Source organism: Geospiza fortis, unplaced genomic scaffold (genome assembly GCF_000277835.1).
Source record: "Geospiza fortis unplaced genomic scaffold, GeoFor_1.0 scaffold884, whole genome shotgun sequence".
Classification (NCBI taxonomy): Eukaryota; Metazoa; Chordata; class Aves; order Passeriformes; family Thraupidae; genus Geospiza; species Geospiza fortis.
Genome location: NW_005054642.1, coordinates 184,437 through 205,376, shown reverse-complemented (window position 1 = coordinate 205,376; position 20,940 = coordinate 184,437). Strand labels below are relative to the sequence as shown.

The following is a 20,940-nucleotide window of genomic DNA, read 5'->3' as shown; positions in this document are numbered from 1 at the left end:
TTTGTCTTAGAGTCTGGCTGATACAGTTAGAATCCTATACAGGAATAACTCTGGAGATGCTGAGAAATTATAAATAAAATATTGGCAGTTTTGGAATTCTTTGCAAAATGTCATTCCTTATTTAAGTTACAATTTATAATTTTATTTCATAGCAAATACATTTTGCTTGTGTGTATTTCCACAATCAAATAAAATAAATTTAAAAAATGTAAAAACCAATTCAGAAAAACCTGTTTATTTCCACATAAATTCACCCCAATGTTTTTGTTTTTAAATGCATGCAGAACTTATTTTTTAATACTCCTTTGTGAATAAGAAGACCTATGACCTATTTTTCTTAAATTCTAATGTTCTGATGGATGAAAAGCTTGACTAATTTGTGTAGTCAATAGGAGATGAAAAAATTTGCTTGATATGTAGAAATTTATTATTTTTGTGACGGAAGGGCAGGCTAATACTTGTATGCATTGCTTGTCTAACATAAGCCTATAGTTTGCACTACAGCTCTAGAATTGCTAGTAGCAAGAACTACATAAAATAATTTTGCTTTTTAGCATGAAAATTAGTACTAGAGCGTGTGTGATCTTCTCAAGAGGAACAAAAAGATGATCAGGCCTGGAGCTTCTGCTGGCTTGAAGGGGAGATAATGATAAGATTTTTAATAAGGAGGGAAAATGTAGTGGTGTTATTGGGGTGCTGGTAGCTAAATTTTTATGGAAAAAAGATGCAAATGTTCTGGTTCATTTATTTCAGTATTCGTTTGGTTGTTTAAAAAAAATTGTGAATGCACCATGATTGTGTTTTCTGTGGACATTATCCATTATTATCTGTACTGTTCACTTGGCAGATCAATAGTTCAGTATTTCATTTGTTTTCGTTTCTTTTATACTATTCTTTAAGTGAAAATGGGTGAATTCAACATGCTTAAAAACTGACATAGCCAGAACATCCACAATTGCCTATCTATTCAGATTAGGTAAGAATAAAATATTTGTTTTCAAGTAAATTGTGTAACAGAGGGTGAACAGACTACTGTGAAACCAGTCCATCTGTCATATAATGCTGCATTACTGTATTACATCAGTAGCCCATTTTTTAAAATGCCAAATAGAATTTATATTGAAAGCTTTCCATACTGTAATACAATTAAGAACCTTTTTTTTTACAACAACATGATTTAATAGTCACTTGTAAAAATTTATTTTGATGGTACCAGTTTTACTTCTGTATTTAATGGAGTTTAATGACTCAGAGCAATTTCAAGGACCAAGAGACTAGAAATTAAGTTTTTATACAGTATTTCAGTTCTCTAGGTGCTGAAATATTAACAGATCTGCTTGCCTCCTTCAGTCTTCCCCCATCACAGAGCAGAGAGCAATGCAGAAATCATCAAAATACTTATCATTTACCCTAAAATGTCATTTCTGTCAGTGTAATTTGAAACATTTCTTGTAATTAAGTTTTTGCTTACTGGTATTGGAAAGATAACGATATTGTACTTTTTAAGAAAAGTTTCATCCTTGGTCAACAGTAGCTGCTTCTAAAATGAACTGCTGCTGTGATGTGGCTTTGTAATGTTTGGGATCATCTGACAAGTGAGGAAAAGGTGTTCCAACAAGACAAATTAAGATTTAAAACCATTAGTAACAGATGACATAAGAAAGATGTACCAATTTAGAAAAAAACGAATCTGTTTTTCAGACTTCAGAATTAAATGAAAATATTTTGGAGTAAATGTAAGTATCCTCCAGAGGAACATTGCTTTTTTTGTTAGGTGGATGAATATATCATAATTCTGTTATAGCTAATATTTCTGTGACTGTTTTTTGTGAAGGCAAAATGTGCTATTGGCTAGAATTCACTTTTGTATCTGAGTTACATATAAGCTAACTTATTTCATTATTTTCCATCTCCTACAAAAATGTCTGCATCTGTTTTCTTCTTTTAAATCCCAGCCTGTGTACTGTCCAGAATCTGTGCTTTGACTTTTTTTTTCTGTTGAATTTTGAAATTTTACTCCTCTTCTTTTTTGGAAAAAAAAAATCATTTTGACCACTTTTGTAATATCATGTTGGAAGGTCCATTTGGGATCTCAGAGATCAGGTTTCCATTTCTGAAATGTACAGGTTTCCCTTGTACATTTCAGAAACAGAGATCTTCTTCTCTGTTTCTGAAATGTACAGGGGACTTCACTTTGTGAAGTGTCAGGACCATCACATTACAAATGATCAGTGCAACCCAGGAAACAGCTTGGCTTTGAAAGATTGTGTTTTTAAAAATTTGTATTTTGCATAAGAAATGTTATTTCTATCTCTGGTAACGCAGTCTAGAAGCTCAGATCTTGGCCTGACAGATTAATAAAATTATTTATAGGTTTAGCTGCTTTAAAAATATGTATTTTGTTCTGAATGAAGTATTTTTGCGGACATCTCTCTATTAATAAAAACAGTACTTCACAAAGACCTTCTTCATCAAGCCGTGTTTTCTTCTGAAGTGTCCATAGTGATGCTTCTCTTTCCTCTGTCATTCCAACCAAAATTTCATACATGTGGTGGAAATAATTATTTTACTGAAAGCAGAAATGGAATTTCCAAAATTATCATTGACTTAGGTGGTTTTGAAATTTCACCATCTGGATGTGTTTTTTAACTCCTTTGGGTAAGCTCTCTCTGGTTTTGTTGTGCAACAATAGCATTCAAGGTTTGAGAAATGTGTCCCTTTAATTAATACTCGTTAATAGTTTCTAAGTTCCAAAAAACCAGGTAAATAAAATCAAATGCTTTTTTTATCTATCTGGAATTTAAACATGAGAGCCATTTAGTTAAAGTAGTAGTTTTTCCATCAGTTCATAGCCTTTATATTTTCTGTATCTGATTCTGACATTGACTAAATATAGAAAATACTTCTTGGCTAGGAAAGGCCAGAGTAAAAATAAATTATGAAGTATTAGTACTATGAAAAAATTTAAAATAATATCTGAACTATTTTTCAAGTGGTTAATTTAAAAAAATAGACTTTTTTCTTGCTTAAGAGATCTTTTTGTTCTTTGAAATTGCATTTTCATGAGGGCTAGGGAGCTGGAATTGCCAGCTGCCTGATTTTTCATAGACTTATTATAGCATTTTCTAGAACCTTTTCTTGATTTCAAAGCTGAATCAGTGTGATATATTCCTCCGAAGTTACAAGATCTTTCTGTAATGCCAGTTGAGTTGTTTTTAGCAATTACTTCAGTCTGCTCTTCACAGTCCAGCTATATAGCATTGATATACATTCAGTAAACTGGGTATAGGTCTTATATATCCAGATGCAGGATTCTTAGGTGAGATAAAAATTTAATTGAAAAGAGTGAGAGTAATATAGCCCTTGCAGTGTTATTGGTTTGTTGGCAGTGTTCTGACATTGAGTTCTCAAAAAAATTAGTGATACAAGCAAACTTGCACTATTTTTCTGAATTAGAATGAAGATTTTTTTTTTTTTTTGGTGGGGGAGTGGAATGCAGTATTAAGTGTTTTCAGATCAACTTATCCAAAGAAATAACAGTGAGAAATAACTGTAGAATAATGGAGGAAATAGAAGTTTACTGGGAGATCTTCAGTTTACCCAGTGTATGAAGCTGAGAAAGAGTGGTGCATCAAACCATGAGCTCAAGACTAGCAGTCCTTAGGAGAACAGATAGTTACTGATTGGCATAAATTACTACCTACAGAATATACTGTGTGGTATCATCAAGATTTTCTATTCAATCTTGTACAGTTTCTGGAGACAGGGATTACCCTTTATTCAATCTTTACCTGGGGATCACTGACAGCTTTAGTTTCTAAACAGGCCACATGATTATGGGTTAATGACAGGAGCTCAAAGTATGCTTTCAAGTTGTCCTTCTTTCAAAAAGTATTATAATAGCTATTTGAAAAGCCCAAAAACTCCTTGTATGGTTTGTATTAAACTACAAGAACCTTTTAAATTAAATGCTGGTTTTGATGAGTCAGCATTTTAGTTACATGAGTAAGACAAGATCATGCTTAAAATTATCATTCAAACCCACAGTTTTAAATCAGTGAAGTGTGCATCTTATTGATGCAAGTTCAGTGATGAACATACAGGGTTGATAGTAAGGAGAAGCCCAGTGGGACGGTTCATTAAGCTAGGCCTCAAAAATAATTGCACAAAACTGAAGTCAATTTCCAAATACATTCAAAATAGCCTTAGTTATTCTTAATAAATGGAAAAGGTTTGCCCTGCACTCATTAATGTAAGCACAGGCTTATATATGTAGTAACACTCTTGTTTTACAATCCGTCTGTAACATTACCTGTATGTTGAATTTGAAACAGTATGGATAATTAGGGAAAATAAATCTTAATTAGAAATTTAAATCTTTGAATCTTAATTAGAAATTCACATTGACAACTACAAATGAAGCCCTGAGATAATGATTCAACACAGATCTTTGTGCTACTTGTGAAGCCAGAACATCATCTCCTCTCCACAGATAATTCTGTTTAGGGACTGAGTATGAGCTATTTGCTCGCACCAGTGTCTTCATATACAGAAGGAAAGGAACATGAGACAGATGTAGAAAATTAGGCTCTTCAAACGATCTCCAATGCATCTATTTAATATTATTGGAAACTTTTGTGTTGGTTTGTCACTTGATTTTATGATGTCAAATAATTATTTCAGCAAATAGAGGCTCTGAAGAAAATGAGACCAGTCATTCTTGTATTCTTTTAATTAAGTTATTCTATAATTTAATGTTCATCAGAGAGTACCTAGGGCTGTTTCCTGTGTTGGTAGGCCAGAGATGCAACATTGCTGTCTTAGAAAACTCGTGACTGACTGCTTTTATATCAGCAAGCTCAGAGAGTTCGTGCATGACTGTCATTAGCGGCTTGGTTAGTCTTGCATGTTTCAAGCCATCTTTCAGCACCGTATTTTAGTCAAAAAGCTAAACGTACTTTTCTGAACTTCTGAATGTTTTAAACTTGGTTTTCATACCAAGTAGAAATAAAGAATTGAAATAATCAAATTCTGCATTAAATGGAAAATGCCAAAATCTTTGACATGAAGATGCTAAGCCATCTTTGGTTTAGCATCTTCGCCATTTGATTTAGAATAAAAGTTGTCAGCATTCTAAAACTAAGATTGTTTATTTTACTGTGGTGACTTTGCCTCATATACTTTTTTGTACTTTTTAACAAGTTTGGATCAGGTTTGTAGCCAGTTCCACTGGGCTATTCCACCCCTGCATTTGTGTAAAAGGAGAAAAAAGATTTTAGCAAAACGAAGAAAGCTGTAGTGTGGGTGGACCCCAGTACACTCAATGTAAGAGCAATCCCAGCTCTAATGTATGATAACTGAGTACAAAATGATGCTTATTTCATTTCGGTATTCCTGAGTATAGTCTTAATTCCCTGGCACAGAATTTATTTATTTTTAAGAGACAGAAATCAAATTAACACATTTGTGTATGTGTAAGTAGGCCAAGTCTTCAAGTTTTTATCATGTATCTCTTGAACTAGCTTATTTCCAGATAAATTACTTTTTCTAGTATTCTTTTGTCTAGTGATCATCTCTATTTGGAGTAGATTTAGACCCAATTTTAGTGGAAGAAAAAAAGCTCTTTTCCTGCACTAACAAGTGTTTTGTTTTTTCACTTTTGTTTTATTTGAATTAATGAAAAAAAGAAAACCCAAACCAGTTCTTGAGATGCAGCGATGCTGAATTATGGTTCAAGTTGATAATTTTTGCAAAATGTGCAGATGAGCAGCAAGGAAATTATTATTTAGATTTGGAAGTTTAAAGATCATGGTTTCCCCCCACAAACCACATGGCACAGTGGCACTGAGGAACCACAAAAATTCCGCTCTTAGGAGCTGTATTCCTTTCACCTAGCTGTAAGTAGCTAAAAGATACTGCCCCTGGTGTGTTGTCAAGACTTCCACTGGTTCTGCTCCTGGAGTAAGTTGGGCATGCCTAGGCTCCCAGTGTGTTCAGGGCAAACTCAGTAGTCATTGTTCAATAGCTCCTGTATCCTGTAGCCCTTCTATTACACGATATTGTTATCTGCCTTCTTTTTGCTTTAGAGAAGATGCGTTGTCACTGTTGTCATAGAGTCAGGCTTTGAAATAGATTTCACAGAGTCTTTACGTGTCAAGATGAAGGCTGCAAATTATCTTCACAAGGAGAGAAGTGAAGTTTTAAATATTAATATTGTAAGTTTGTTCTGAGTTGTCTATGCATCAGAAGTTTGAGTTTTTGTTAGGGTTGGAATTACTTCACTGGTAAAAATATGGTACATATTTTGAAGAAGACATTTATTTAGAAAGCTTTCTGTAGGATCTGTGCTTCACTGGAATGTCTTTCTAGCTATACTTTCCCAGTTAATGATGTATAACGATGACTGAAAAACTAAAATATATGCTTATACAGCCTTCTGTTCTCGAGCATATTGACCTTCATTTGCAGAGTGATTGAGGCAAATTATTTGTGGGTTTGAGTTACTTGAGAATGTTTAGCATTAAAAAGGATCCCACTACAAGATGAGGGCCAGACAGATTTAGCCAGGTAAGAGCATGTGAATAGAAAAACATCTAATTCTGAGGTGAAATGAAGAAGCTTCTATTTAATTTTTGAACATTGGGTCAGGTGACTCAGAAACAAACAATGATACATCAGGAAGGAAAATTGTTATATCAGGCAGAAGCATATGTTTCCCAGATTAGGCTTCTTGAGCAAAATTAGATTAAGATTTTCTTTTATCATCCTAATTAAAATATTCTTCCCTTTTCGTTGTCTTAGGTCATTGTTGATGAATGACAGAGGAGTGCCTTGACTGCTGCTTCCCAAATATAATTAAATTTGATGGTTTTCAGTCAAGAGGTTATATATTTGCTGAATTTAAAGCAGCTGTAACAGAAACAGCAACTGCATATTTTGAAAGTTAAACTGTGCTCCTGCATATATTAGATTGGATAGGTTTGAATCTTTAATTTAAACTTTTTTCTTTTAAATTTCCCTTCATTTTCTAGAGCTCTTATGTTTGAGATTTAAGATAACCACAAACCACAAGTAACTTCTTAGATTTCCATGCAAGAGGTCAACTGGTCTTTGCTCACTGAGTTATCCAGGCAGTTCCCAATAATGCTGGCTGCAGGGTGAGCTGCCTTTAACGCAGACAGAATTCATGCCCAGCACAGAACATTAATATGAGCTTGATATAAAGGGGAAGGTGTAATTTTGCAGTGCAGACACCCTAGAGTGCACTTTGCTAATCAAAACCAGAGGACTCTCCCAGAGCTTCAGTCCTTCTCTGAGTTAGATTTTATGCTATTTAGATTGAATCCTGCCCATGAAGAAAGTTTAGGAAAGCATATGTAAAAGCTAACAGTTTCTTCCATGTATTCTCAAGAGACTGACTGCTGACAGCACTGGGCTTTTGACATGTTCACTCATGTGTTCTTGAGCAAGCAGTAACAGCATCTCTCCACTGTAATGCTATGTTTGAGAAGTGTGGCCTGGGTTTGTAGCAATCCTTATTATATTGCAAATTTACCTTTAGCATGTTGCCTTATGTACAAATTATTTTCTGCACTTTATCCAAGTGTAATGTACATTATTCACTCTGTGGTTCTAGCAACGTTATCACAAGCTTACTCTGCATGTGTGGAATTTATCACCAAATATGATTGGTCAGCAAAAATATTTACTTGAATTTCAGTGAATTCCTATTCACTTAAGGGCAAAATAAGACAGTTTACCAACAGAATTTGGAAGGAGTTGATACAAACCTTCAGTTACTATGTGGATAAAAAGTGTAGGGACAGATGCCATTTCACAGACAGTGGCTGACAAGCGTAGATATGTTTGAGAATTTTCTATTAATAGCTTTTCTATTTAAATAATTAAATACCATGGCAGATAAATATTGGTTCTTCTGTTACATTTTGCGCTTTGCTTAATTCTGAACAATAGACTCAGTTTTCACACCTTGCTAACAATATCTACTCTTTGTGTTTACCTTTTGGTTTGGACAATGACACTGGATTTGTATCCCTTAGGTTGTTAATATGTGATCTATAAAAACATGGGAACCTCCAGACACTCTATGTATAAGTAGCTTTTTCATGAGCAGTCAGTGAAATGATTTTGTTTTCTTTTTTTCTTTTTTTTGGTATGGATATTTGTTCTTTTTCCCATGTACACCCCTGGTGACCCCAAATGCTGTTCCCTTTCCTGGATCTACATAACTCCCTTATTGGTCCAATTAAAGCACAGCTGTGCCCAATGCTGGTTTGCTATTTGCTGATGTGGGACATTAGCAAATTAGGACTTTTGAGGAAAAAGGGGCATGACAGAATTTTTTCTGTTATTCTGTTTCCACAGTGCAGCCCAGCCACAAATTTTAATGAAGTTTTTGGGAATCTATTAGGGGTATAGAAGTGACATACAAAAATTTTTTAAACTTTGAATAATAAAAAAGTATAAAAGAGCATGTCACTCAGAGTTGTTCATATATGGAGTATTTTGGTTATTTAAGAAAAAAGAAAGAATAGTTGTAATTGATTTCATCATCATTTCATTGAACATTTTGAGAAGTTAGATATTCAAAGAAAGAAAGAAATGTGGAAATTATAAAATCTGTAAACTTCAATTATGAAATGGGAAAAACTGGCCTTGTAAGCCAGTGACTCTACTTAAATATTCTCCATTTTCCAGTGAAAGAGTTTTCTGATCATAGTTCATAGGAAAGTAAACCTTTGAGTTGGGCACAATTTATAAAATATATGGTCCAAATTAGCTTAAAAAGTGATCTGGAAAACTGAGCCAATGTAAAAATAAATACATAAAAAAATCAGGAAATTGATTTAAAATATTTTTTTACTTAGTCCATTATTACCTATAACGAAATCCTAGGTTTTTGGTTCTGCTGTCTCCAGGAATTACAACATGTTTTATTTTTTCCCCCTTCTCAAAACAAAAGAAGGAATTTTAGCTTTGAACTTAAAGCTCCTCTTTGTCTTGAAAATTCTATTTGAGAACTCTATCAGTCCCCTAAAAGCCTGTATGTGTCTATTTTGCTTTTATATGTGGTATAATACCATTAAAACAATCAAAACATGAAGTTTAATATCCAATAATGGTTTTTGACAAGTTTTTTAGGTACTTTAATTAAATCTAACTTTAACTAAGTTGTTCTGCATTGCTGTTTATTTCTCAAGATTCCTTGAATACATGTATTTTCTACTGTTTGTCCTGAATCAATTACTTGCCGTTTTTGCCTGTTCAATAAAATTATAGAATATAAATTAAAGAAAGAAATAGAAAGAGAAGACGTGTCATTCTGTGAGATTGATCTAGCATTTTTTAGAGATTTACTTTAGGAAATAATTATGGATTTATTTTTTCTTTCTATTTTTAAATTTGTTTTTTATTTCTCTTTTCAGATGGAAGATGTCATAGCCCGCATGCAAGATGAGAAAAATGGGATTCCTATTCGGACAGTGAAAAGTTTTCTTTCCAAGATTCCCAGTGTCTTTTCTGGTAAGAGTCAAAGTGAATTTCATTCTATTTTAAAGTTTATGTAAGGGGATGCTCTAGTGGAAAACACTTTTAAATAAGTACTGTCAAGAATTCAGTCATCTGATCTGGAGGAGACATTATTTATCCTTTGAATAGTTTAATTATAGAAGTCTTTGATATTTCACTCAGATTGGAGTGGATTTACACAGAGATGTTTTTGTCCTGAAAATTAGGTGAAGGGAGTACTTAATTTGCTACAAAAAGTTGATTATCTCAAACTGGCAAAATTTTTATGGTAGGTCATGTCTGGTTTTTAGCCAGCTTCCATAGCAAGTGTAAGTTTAGTGTATTGGCCAGCACATGAAGATAAGAAATTTCATAGCAGCAGAACGAAAGAAAAACCGTCACCACACTCTGCAACTGGTGTTGATCAGGAGCTGTGACATTTATTACAATGTTCACAATCTGCTTCTGCATCTCAGCGCCTGTGCTTGTGAAACTAAGTGCTGAGATCTTTGTGGGGATTTGCATGACAGTTGTAAACTCTATAGCTGGTTCAGGTTGGTGCAGTCTGACAGCACAAAAATCAGTCTGTTTATTAATTAATTAGTGTATAATTATTCTGCCATTTACATGATTTTATGACAATTTATGCATTTATATATGTGGGTATATACTCCCGTGAGTATTGAGTTCCTTTGAAATAGATGTCATTTGTTTAATCTAATTTTTCCAAAATCTGTAGGAGTGTATCCTTATACAGAAAGTATTATACAAGTTTCTACAGTCCAGAACACCAAGAAGAATTCTATGTTTTAATTTTCAACCTGTGGATTTTTTTTCTAGTGAATAATCCTGTCATAAAGAAGGATAGAGTCCTAAGAGTGAACGAAATTTCTTCCTGATTTTAGAAAATAAATTTTAGATTTTAGAAACTTGCACAAAAATAGCCTCTGGAGAATAGACCTTTATTTGCCATGAGTTAGTGCAGCATGGCAACTTATTGAAGAATTCATATTAATTGTTAATCTCTGCCTTAACTTGTGTATACTAGATTTCAAAGTAGACTGACCAAAATATCTTTTTTTTTTTAAAACTGGAATAGGCATCATACTTTTAAAGGTTGAGTTAGAATATATATAGAGTTATACATAACAGTTACTGATGTACCAACTTTTCTATTGATGCGTTAACTTTATTAGCTTCAGAGGGAAATAAAAATCATAGGACAGATAATTTTTTTTTCTCTTTTCTGATTTTCTGTCTCAAATACCAGGGAGTGCTGGTAATTTTTGATATACATGACTGAAACTCCCACCAGAACAGCATAACTGTCATTTCAGTTCAACTAATCTACTTTCCTGTCAGTTCTCTATCCTGAATGGAATCTGAAAGCTGCAACTCTATGTCCTAAGTCACTAATTTCATTTAATGTGCTGGGAGTTTGTATATGTAGCAAACAAATATCAGCTTAACTCAAAGCTGTTGATTGCTAGGAAACATGGGAATAGTGTCTAAGGGTCACAGCAACAATAATGCAAATATATTTACCAAAAACTTATAGTACTGTTAATACCCTCAAAAGCATCAAAGTAGATGCTCTTCAGTTAAAATATATATACTTACATGCTCATATATTTTATATATATGTGTGTGTGTGTTGTGTGTGCATGTGTGTCTGTGCATAAAAGATGTCTTGTACACACCATCTGTCCTGGATTATGCCCCATAAATACTGGAGCTTTGCAACTGTTTGGTATTGTTTTTTATGGGGAGAAGCAAAACAGTAACTCTACCACAGTGAAATCATATTCCTTCAAGCACTTAGGAAAGACTCTTCAAGTCCCTTAAACAACATGTAAAAGCTAAGGATGTCCATAAATTGTCATAGGAATAGGGTCTTATATGATATAGTTGTCACTGTTCTGTTTTATATATATATATCTAATGTACTTCTATTTCATAGTATTGCTTCTAAAAACAGCCAGTGATAAACTAGTCGAAAGAGCAGTCACTTTTTATTGCTGAATTACTGGCCATTTCTAAAGATGACTGCATTAGTAAAATCAGCCTGAGGAGTGGTATTTGAATTTCACGGAATGTTGTGATTGTAATAAATAGGATGATGTAACCATACTATCTCATTTACTGAGTCATTCCTGAAATGTTTTCACAAGTAAAATATCAACAGAGAGAAACATTTGAAACTCAGATATTTCCCTATACACTGTATGGATTTTTTTATTCAGAAAAATATAATCCTAAATTAAAGATTATTACACTTTGTGAAATTTTGAAAAGATGAGGAATCATTTTGCTTTATGTTGCATATATTCTATACATTCACAGAGAGCAAATAAAAACTTGAAACTTTCAAGGCTCAAAGGGAAAAAGTAGGCAGGAGATTTTGCACTTTCTATGTGATTATGCATTTTGATGAACAAAGGAAGGACATACGGTTTTTGTCTTCACGCTTTTGAAATGTTTTGGAGGAGTGAATAAGATAATGTATATAGACATCTTACTGGTCAGCAATAATGATTGCATGAAGGTTGTCATGTGCATTCTTTATTAGCATGGATTAGAGTATTAAGAATAAAGAGGAGGTGATTTTCCTGGTCCATGGTTCACCTTTAGACCTGGAAATGGGTAAAAAAAAACTTGCTTGAAATTATGAATTTAGGGAGTCTGACATATAAGTCATAGAGATTAAAAGGAGCTCTAAAATATAATTTTTATTTTTGCTAAGGAGGGATACAAGAAAATGCCGAAGATTTGCTGTTCACTTTGAAGCAGAAGGAATCATTCAGAGTTTACTGACAAAGCAATTGTTGAGGGTTTGTTTTGGAAGTCTTTGTGAGGTGGTGTGGGTGGTTTACCCAGTCCTTATGCTGAAAGCTTCATAAGCTAATCAGAACATTAATATTTCATTAAGAAGGTGTAGTGATGTCTTGTGGTCATTAAGGAATATCAGTGTGATTCTTCATAGGACTTTAAAGAGTGCAATACTTGGGTGAGCTTGCTGATAAAACCTGTGGAGAATGTGCCAGCTGAGTAGTGTGTAAGCTTGAGTGTGGAACATGAGAATTTTTATTAAGGAGGAGGGAGAATTATTGAGAAATGTAAGTTCAGTTAAAGAATACACACAGAGGGAGAATAAAAACTTTTCAAGAAAAACATGCTCATACTTGTTATTACTGGGTGTTTCTGATTCAGGGCTCATTAATCTTGGAATGTAGTCACAGCTTGAACCGACAAAAATAGGAGAAGGAGATCAGTAGAAAGGTGTGTTTTTGGCATCTCCTGTGATAAAGAGAAAATGAAAACATTAATTTACCTTTCACTGGAAAATATGATCCATGTGAAGTCTTTTTTTCTCATTCCTGTAGGTGAAGCTGATATAGTATCTTTTCCATATAAATATTGTGTTTTCCCATTTTTTAGAAAGATTATTGCAGTTATTACATCTATTTTTTGTTAAACATTTGCAATTATTGCATCCATTTTTTGTTAAATGTTTTTCTTGATCTCAGAAAATGATTATTTCCCTTTTACCTGGGAAAACATGAAAATAACGAGATATTGCATTTTGATTAGCAAATGTATTAATATAATGATTAATTACCAGTAGCGGTATGCTTGGTAAAAAATTAAAGAATTTATATTTCTGAACATAAAAAAATCCAACTTAAAGCAGAATGGCAGTCTCAGTAGCACGGACAGATGTAGTGAGAGACTCCAGAGGAAAGCAGTGTTATAATCACTCATCATTCTCGCAAATCACAGGTGGGTGAGCCCAAGGAATGAGTCACAGGGGCTACCTGCAACAGTTGCTTGTTATACAGAGGCAGGCAGCAAAAAATGAGGAGCAGTACAGTGAGAATTGGATGACTCAGGGGACTAATAACAGGAGAGTTTAATCTGTCATTAGTTTTGATCTTTTCCAGTTGAGTAATGAGTTGTTAACATCTGATGACTTCTCAGTGCTGCATGTGAAATTACTTGATTGGTTTATCCACTTCAGTACTGGAGATTACCAACCTGAAGCACTAAATGAAATAGAAAGCTCTACTTGGTTTGACAAGAAGCAAAAGCCACAGGGCATAACACTTTGATCATCTGGTGCCTTTGGAGCAAAGTAATATTGCATTATAGGTAAATCAAAGGATTTGGGAATTTCTGGTTTTGAGAGATTTTTGAGAGAAAATGAACCATTTTGGAGAATCTAGGATTCACAGATCCCAAGTCTTGAATTTTATAGACTTTCTTTTCAACTTCAGGTTCTCCCTTGCTGGGTTGATAACAGGTTCCTATGTTGTTGCTCTATCTATTTCTTCATCTCTCTTTTCTTTCATTGTCCTGAAGTGTGATTTAATGGTAGAATCATTGCTGATTTCTTTGTTCCAAATGAGCCTCTTGTTACTTTCAAACCAAACCTTCAGTGTTAAAACTACAAGCTCGCTGCCTTGATGAGGTTCCACTCTTAGTGAAATGCTTTGATGAAAAGCTTGCTGTCAGTTCAGCAAGGACAACAGCTGGATCATTTCCTCTCCTGTGCCCTTTCAGATGGGCAGATTTGAGCAGGGACTTGCCATGTTTAGAGTTTCACTTTTTAAAGCAGAATGTTGAGAACAAAAAGTTAAAAAACCTTTATTCCCAAACGAATAGTTTGTTTGAAGTTATACCACCAGTCTCTTGCATTTGTAATTTTTTCAGAGTGACTAATTTGCATTCAAATGTTTATAATCTTTTGGGAGTGGATATTTTTTGTTCATGATTTTTAGTCATGAGTGGAAGAGATTGACTAAGTGGAGCCATAAGATTGGACACACAGTAATTTCCAAGTATTGACATAATTGAGTGATTAATGAGTGATGGCTTGTATGCTCCACAAAAAACCAAAGTGGATATTTGAGTGCTGCTTGCATCCCTTCACCTTCTGTTTGTTTGCCTGTCTTGGCCTCATGACTAGGATGATTACTGAGGGTGATCTTAAGCAGCTTAAAACTTGACAGAACTTTTGTATCTTATGGAAAATCACAATTGTGACAGCTTTGCCATTGGGAAGTGCAGAATGAACAAGCTGTGGTGGGCTGGGATTAAATAAGATGAATGCTCCTCAGAAAGAAATGAAAAACTCTTTCCACTATCTTTAATAATAGAATTAAATTAGAATGATTCTGTAAGAGTAATAGAATTGTTTGGGTTGGAAGGGATCTTAAAGATAATCTAGCTCCAGTCTCCCAGCTCTGGGCAGGGATACAACCCACTAGATCCTGTTGCCCAGGGCCCCACCAAGCCTGACCTTGAACACTTCCAGGGGTGCAGCAGCCACGACTTATCTGGGCAGACTGTTCCAAGATGATTGTGCTCTCCATTTTCATTTTAAGGAATTTGTTAATATCAGACCTTTATTAAATTACTATTGGAACGAAAAGCTTTTCAAAATGTGAAGTTAGTTTAAACAGAACAACAACAAATACTAATTTAAAGGTTATTGCTTCTTCCTAACCAAACAACATAGCAAAAAATTTTATTCATATGCTTACTTTTTGATTCAGTGGCAATTGCCATTGGGAGCTTTATTAAAAAGAAGGAAATAAAGTAAAAAAAAAGTCTGAGGCGATTTTGCGAAATTGTCCTAGGAAACTGAAATATACTGAAAACCCATTAAAAAAGTATTTTAAAGTAATCTATGTGCAAAACAATCATAAATTTCTGTTCCCTTAAAATATGAAAAGATTATTTTCATAGACATTTGCAAAAGGGATAGGTATAGAAGTCCTGCAAAGATGGAAAAAAAAAACCTTAATAGCTATTCACTTGTTGTGAGATGGAAAATTGCTAGGAACATTCATCTTTGAGGTTTGTCCACACAAAACACGCAGCTTGAATTAAATGGTCTTGTTTCCCAAATGCATGCTTCCTGCCAGAGTCCTGTTTCCAGAGAATTAGCTCTGGACCTTGTTGATGAGCCACAGATATTTTTTGCTACCTTTTCCTACCATGTTGTTTCATAATGAAAATACTTCCCTGCCTTTTTTGCATCTTCTTACTAATCTCCTTGTGTGTAAGATTTTGCCACCATTTCAAGTGGAACAGGATTGCAGCCTTGAAGTGTGAGAATGTTTAAGAGGAGCAGGGGAAAACCTACTGCATTCAGCAACGCCAAAAATGTACCTAGTTGGCACCCTTGACACTCAGTCTCTGGACCCTGGGTGTGTGACATTTGTGGAAAATGTGGGGTGAAAAGGGAACCCTGAATCAGCCTCACATAAACCTGAAATTATGAGAAATGCCACAATCTTTCACAGCTTCAATTTCAGTAGTGTGCCATTTTTTTCTGTTGCTAACACTGGTTAATAATTGTGTTTTGCTGGTTTTCCATTGGCAACAGTGAATGGTTCTTTGATAAAGCAGAGAAAATAGCCCCTTCCAAACATAAGCATAACGCTTATTTATGCCATTTGTATTTGCCAATGGAGGCAGTGCATAATATATCAGCTTAACAGAAACCCTCTTAAGCTGATATAAGCTGCATCTGTAGTGGTGATAGCTTAGCTAAAATCTGTTATGTGCACAAAGCCCTGTAGGAAGAAAAGACTAGGTTATGTCTGACGAGAAGTGAATGTACGGAAATATATTCAGGAGTTCTGTGAAAAAGGTTTTCTTTCCTTGCTATCTCTTTGAAATCTCTTAAAAATGAATATTACTGATGCTGAATAGCAATGATTAGAACAAGTGGAATAATTATCAGTGAGAATTTGTTGGGGATGTGTATTTTAAGTATTTGTTTTAATTAGGAAACAGAGCAAAGTAAACTATTTAACTCCACCAGTTTAAGAGATACTTCTATGACTGCAAAGATATTTAAATCACATCAGAATTTTTACACAGAGCAATTTGAATGAGGCAGAAGAGAAGTGCTTTCTCAGGAGAAAGGGTTGGTACCATGTCTGCCATCACTAATTTCTGAGACAGGAGGGAAATTTGCAGCTTATATTAAGAATGGAGAGAGGAAGTGTGTAGCTGAAGACAAATGAAGTCCTTTTTCAGCATTAGTAATGTTGCCACAATGTGAAATCTGTTTCATTGTACTCTTGTTAAGTAGCCTCTGGATACTATTTCAAGAAGGAATATCCACTTGGACAAAAGGAAAAGAAAAACAATCTGGTTCCTCTAAGGTCAGAACCCTTGAGTCCCAAAAAGTATCCATAGTCTTGCCAAAAATCAAAACTCTGCAATGGTACATGGGATTTGTAAATGTCAGTTTGTAGAGTGCAGTGTAATTCTAAAGCTGAGAATTTGGGTTAGCAGGTTTGGGTCCTGAATATATTGTCAGTTAGAATGAAATAAAATAGTTACGGGGAATTTCTGCATGCAATGCTGTAGTTAAGCAGGTACTGTAATTGTTTTATAAACAGACACAATAATTATTGGTGCAATTATATTTTTGAGTATACGGTGAAAAATATCTAATTTTTAAATTTACGTGATATTGTACCCTATTGTCCGGTGGCATGTTTTTGGTTGCGTGCTGACTATTAACTATAATTTAGCAGGCAATGTAGACATGCGATAAGTATTGCTGGTACAGGCAGAAATAACATATTATTTACAGGCATCCTGCTAGGTATAATAGAGTGTAAGCAAATTTCCTTTTCTCTTTAGGATGATACATATGTGTCTGGAATAGTAGTCCTCTTTTCCTCTTAAATGACATCTAACATTGACTCCTTTTGTGACTTTTCAAGCATAATTTCTTTCTACTTCAGTTTTACTATTTAGTACATAATTTTCTATCTTATTGTCTTTATTGTTTCAATGTAATTTGAAGTACATAATTTTCTATCTTATTGTCTTTAAATCTATTGTTTCAATGTAATTTGAAATATTTAAATGAACTTTATGCAAAAAAAAAAAGTGGTTCCGTATTTGCAGATTTCAATCTTCCATTTTTACAGGCTCATACATATGGTTGGCCAGCAGTTAAAAGAATCAAACTAAGTAAAATCATTCCCCAGAGAATATGGCCCTTAAGCAAGAAATCAAGTTAGCAGGGTTTACAAGATTATTTGTGATTTAGCTCATAATTCTGTTTGTTCTAGCTATGAGGAAAGAGACGTTGTCATTGCACTTGCATCAGAAGACTGCAGACTCGTCTTTGTAAAAGCAAGCAAGGAATAAATTGTAGTAATTGTAATTGTTTATATTTCTGTTGTTGCTGAAGTTATCTATAGGCTAGTTTTGCATGGTACTCAAGAAGTTCTGCTGCTATTTTCTGTCAGCTGTGTTCCTGGAAAAAGTAACATACATTAAATTAGAAAGTCACCCTCGTGGGAAGTAAAGGTAACTTCATGAAGCATACATACTGAGACTGACAATCTATCACTATGCAAATAAAGGGTCCATTGATAGTAATAAATTTTCTGCAAATTATCAAAATAATTTTAAGTGGAATTACAGTATCAAGAACAATTTGTTAACAGGAAATAAGGGTGTTCAAATGTGCGATGAGTATTGCTTACAATGTTCCACACATTTGACAAAGCCTATTTTATTCCTGAGCTTCATAATAAAGGTCAATAATTGAGTTAATTGTTTAAAAACCTACTTTCTTGTCTATGCAGTTGGAGAATAAGCCTTGCTGTTGCAAAACCAGCACGTAGGCTGGCTGTAGTTATTGTGTTTTCTCTGATCCCAACCCCACAGTTTGAGCAGTTCCCGAGGCTAGAGGATGTTGGCAGCTTTGGAGGCACAAAGCCCAGCGTTCCTGCTGTGTGCCTTGCCACACAGCATCTGTGTCTTTTTGTCTTAAAGGATGGAAGACCTCAGTGGGGATGCTCTTGGTTTGCTTGTTTCCCCTTCTGGGGAAGATCACTGGAGTAGGTGCTGCTTCCTTGTGCACCTCTCCATAGCAAAGACCACAGTGGAAAACAGGCAGAGCTGTTGCAGGGATTGTCAGGAAGTCAGAAGGAGCAGGCTGGTGAGTTTGGTGTCTGAGGAACAGAGCAGAAAACCAGGAATCCTCTGGAATCCAGGTGGATGGCACAAAAGAATGACTTGGTTGTGGGGAGGAGAACACAGTCATTGGTGAGACTTGGCTAGTGAAGCTGAACTAATTAGAAATCATTGAGAATATTAAAAAAAAAAGGCAGGGAAATTAGTATTAAACTCCCCTCTCCAAGCACACATATTGTGAGATAATATTTTTTTATTAAAAGGCCTGGTAGTGCTTGAGTGTACAAGCAGACACATGGGACTTTTTTGCATTTTTTCCTTCGGAGTCAATTACCATAATATGTGCATGTGAGGCTCTCATGGATACCAGCACCCATATTCTTGTCTGATACCAGAATTCTTTCCTTTTGAGATTTTATAACAAAGAGTGAGACAGCCATAATGTGGAACTAGTTTAAAAACATATAGAACTCAGTCTCTAGGTCTATATGTCAGATGCTTTGCCTTTTCATCAAGACCACCTTCTTGTAGGTTTTGGACTTATTATGGAAAGAAGCTTGCAGATCTTAATAAGTATACAGTAAAATGCTCAGTTGTTTTCTGAGCTGTATCTCTAGACCAGGCAGTATGTTGTGAATAGAGAAAAGGCATTGAGCCAAACCTGCCTGTTAATGGTTTGATCACATGAATTCCACCCTCTGCTTTTCTTCCCACATTTTTACCCTCTCCTCATTTTTCTAGTTGCTTTAATCAGTAATCAAGTTGAATTCTCATTTCTTCCATACTTTTAAAAGAAATATAAACTTTCTTTGTTCTCTATTCACTTGTTTCCTGAGTAGTAGTATTTTTGTGTTCCTAGTACCTGAGTTCTAAAGTGGGTGTTTAAAAAAAAAAAATCAATTCCTTTCATACTTACACAAGCATCTGTTCAATAGAACAAATCAGAATCTGTCTTAATGAAAGGTGGAGGTGGAGTGACTCATCTCCTTGGCTTTTGTGCCTGAGGTCAAATATAGTTTACAGAAATATTTAGGCCTTGCCTATTACATCTCTTCAGTCTGTTGATATATCATCTAAAAATTTTATCGTCAGTACTAAAATGACAAGCCACGAAGACATGGTTACCATGATCAGCATTTGCAGAGGGACCCCACATGTTCTGTGTGAGTGATGGGTTGGTTGCTCTGGACTGGAAGTAGGTAGAAAATATGGTTCTATTAAAGAATATCATGTTGCTCAAGCAGGATTTATGAGGCTAATCTTAATTTTGTGTTATGTGTACAAGGAAGCTTCCAGCAGCCATGACGTCCCCAAACTCTAGACCATTTAAAGGCCAGTAATTGAGTCTATTTTCCAGAAAACTGGTCATAGTAGCAATTTTCTGTTCTAGGACAGTTGCTGAAAGTAAATAGAAGAGTACAGCTTGTATCATTTTTTTTCCTCTGCCTTAAAAATACATTTCTTCATGTTTGAGAAGAAAAAACAATCACCCTCAAACAAGTGGACATCCATCTCTCTTCATTTGCTGGTAATAGCTCCTTTTGACTGCAGTGGGAGGGACGGGGAACACAGCTCCAGTGTACTGAGCAGGTACGATTCAGCACTGGTTGTCCTGAGCTCTGTCACACCAGCAGAAAGGTAAAGCATGCATGGATTGGATGGTCTAATGTATTGTTTAATTTCATGTGATGTCACTGAGATCTAGGGCACTGCTTATAAATTACCTCTGCAATGAGTTAAATGACCTCTGTAATTTAGTCACAATTAGTAGAACTCTCCTCCTATTGTTCTAAGGGATGATATCCCATGTTTAATCCAAACAGTCACCTAGTTAGTTTTGGGTTAAATCTGATATAATTACACTTTTGATTATTCTTAAACTTTTTATTTCTAATAATTAATCATGGGATCCAAAATTTAAAAAAGCATTTCACAGAATCACAGAATTTCTAGGTTGGAAGAGACCTTTAAGATCATCAAGTCCAACCCATCTTCTAACACCTCAACTAGATCATGGAACCAAGTGCCAGATCCAGTCTTTTTTTAAACACATCAAGGAATGGTGACTCCACCACCTCCCTGGGTAGATGATTCCAGTATTTGATCACTCTTTCTGTGAAAAACTTCCTCCTTAATTCTAGCCTGTATCTCCCTTGGTGCAGTTTGAGACTGTGTCCTCTTGTTCTGTCTGTTGTTGCCCGGAGAAAGAGACCGACGCCCAGCTCACCACAGCCACCCTTCAGGAAGTTGAAGAGAGTGATAAGGTCACCTCTGAGTCTCCTTTTCTCCAGGCTGAACAAGCCCAGCTCCCTCAGTCGTTCTTCATATGGCTTGTGTTGCAAGCCCCTCACCAGCCTTGTTGCTCTTCTTCGGACCCGCTCAAGCATCTCAACGTCCCTCCTAAACTGAGGGGCCCAGAATTGGACGCAATACTCAAGGTGTGGCCTCACCAGTGTC

At 35.1% G+C, this 20,940-nt stretch overlaps 1 protein-coding gene across 5 annotated transcripts in view; it reads left to right on the top strand.

Annotated features, from left to right (window-relative positions):
* The window catches only part of RGS7 (regulator of G protein signaling 7), a 213,475-nt gene that overhangs the window by 88,985 nt on the left and 103,550 nt on the right, over positions 1 to 20,940 (top strand). For all 5 annotated transcript variants that reach the window (XR_004082680.1, XM_031064848.1, XM_031064851.1 and 2 more), the window contains exon 2: positions 9,447 to 9,543. Coding sequence is in view for 4 of the 5 variants with exons in the window: in XM_031064848.1 (XP_030920708.1) it covers positions 9,447 to 9,543 (97 nt within the window). In the remaining variant the exon portion in view is untranslated. The remainder of the gene's footprint in view (positions 1 to 9,446; positions 9,544 to 20,940) is intronic.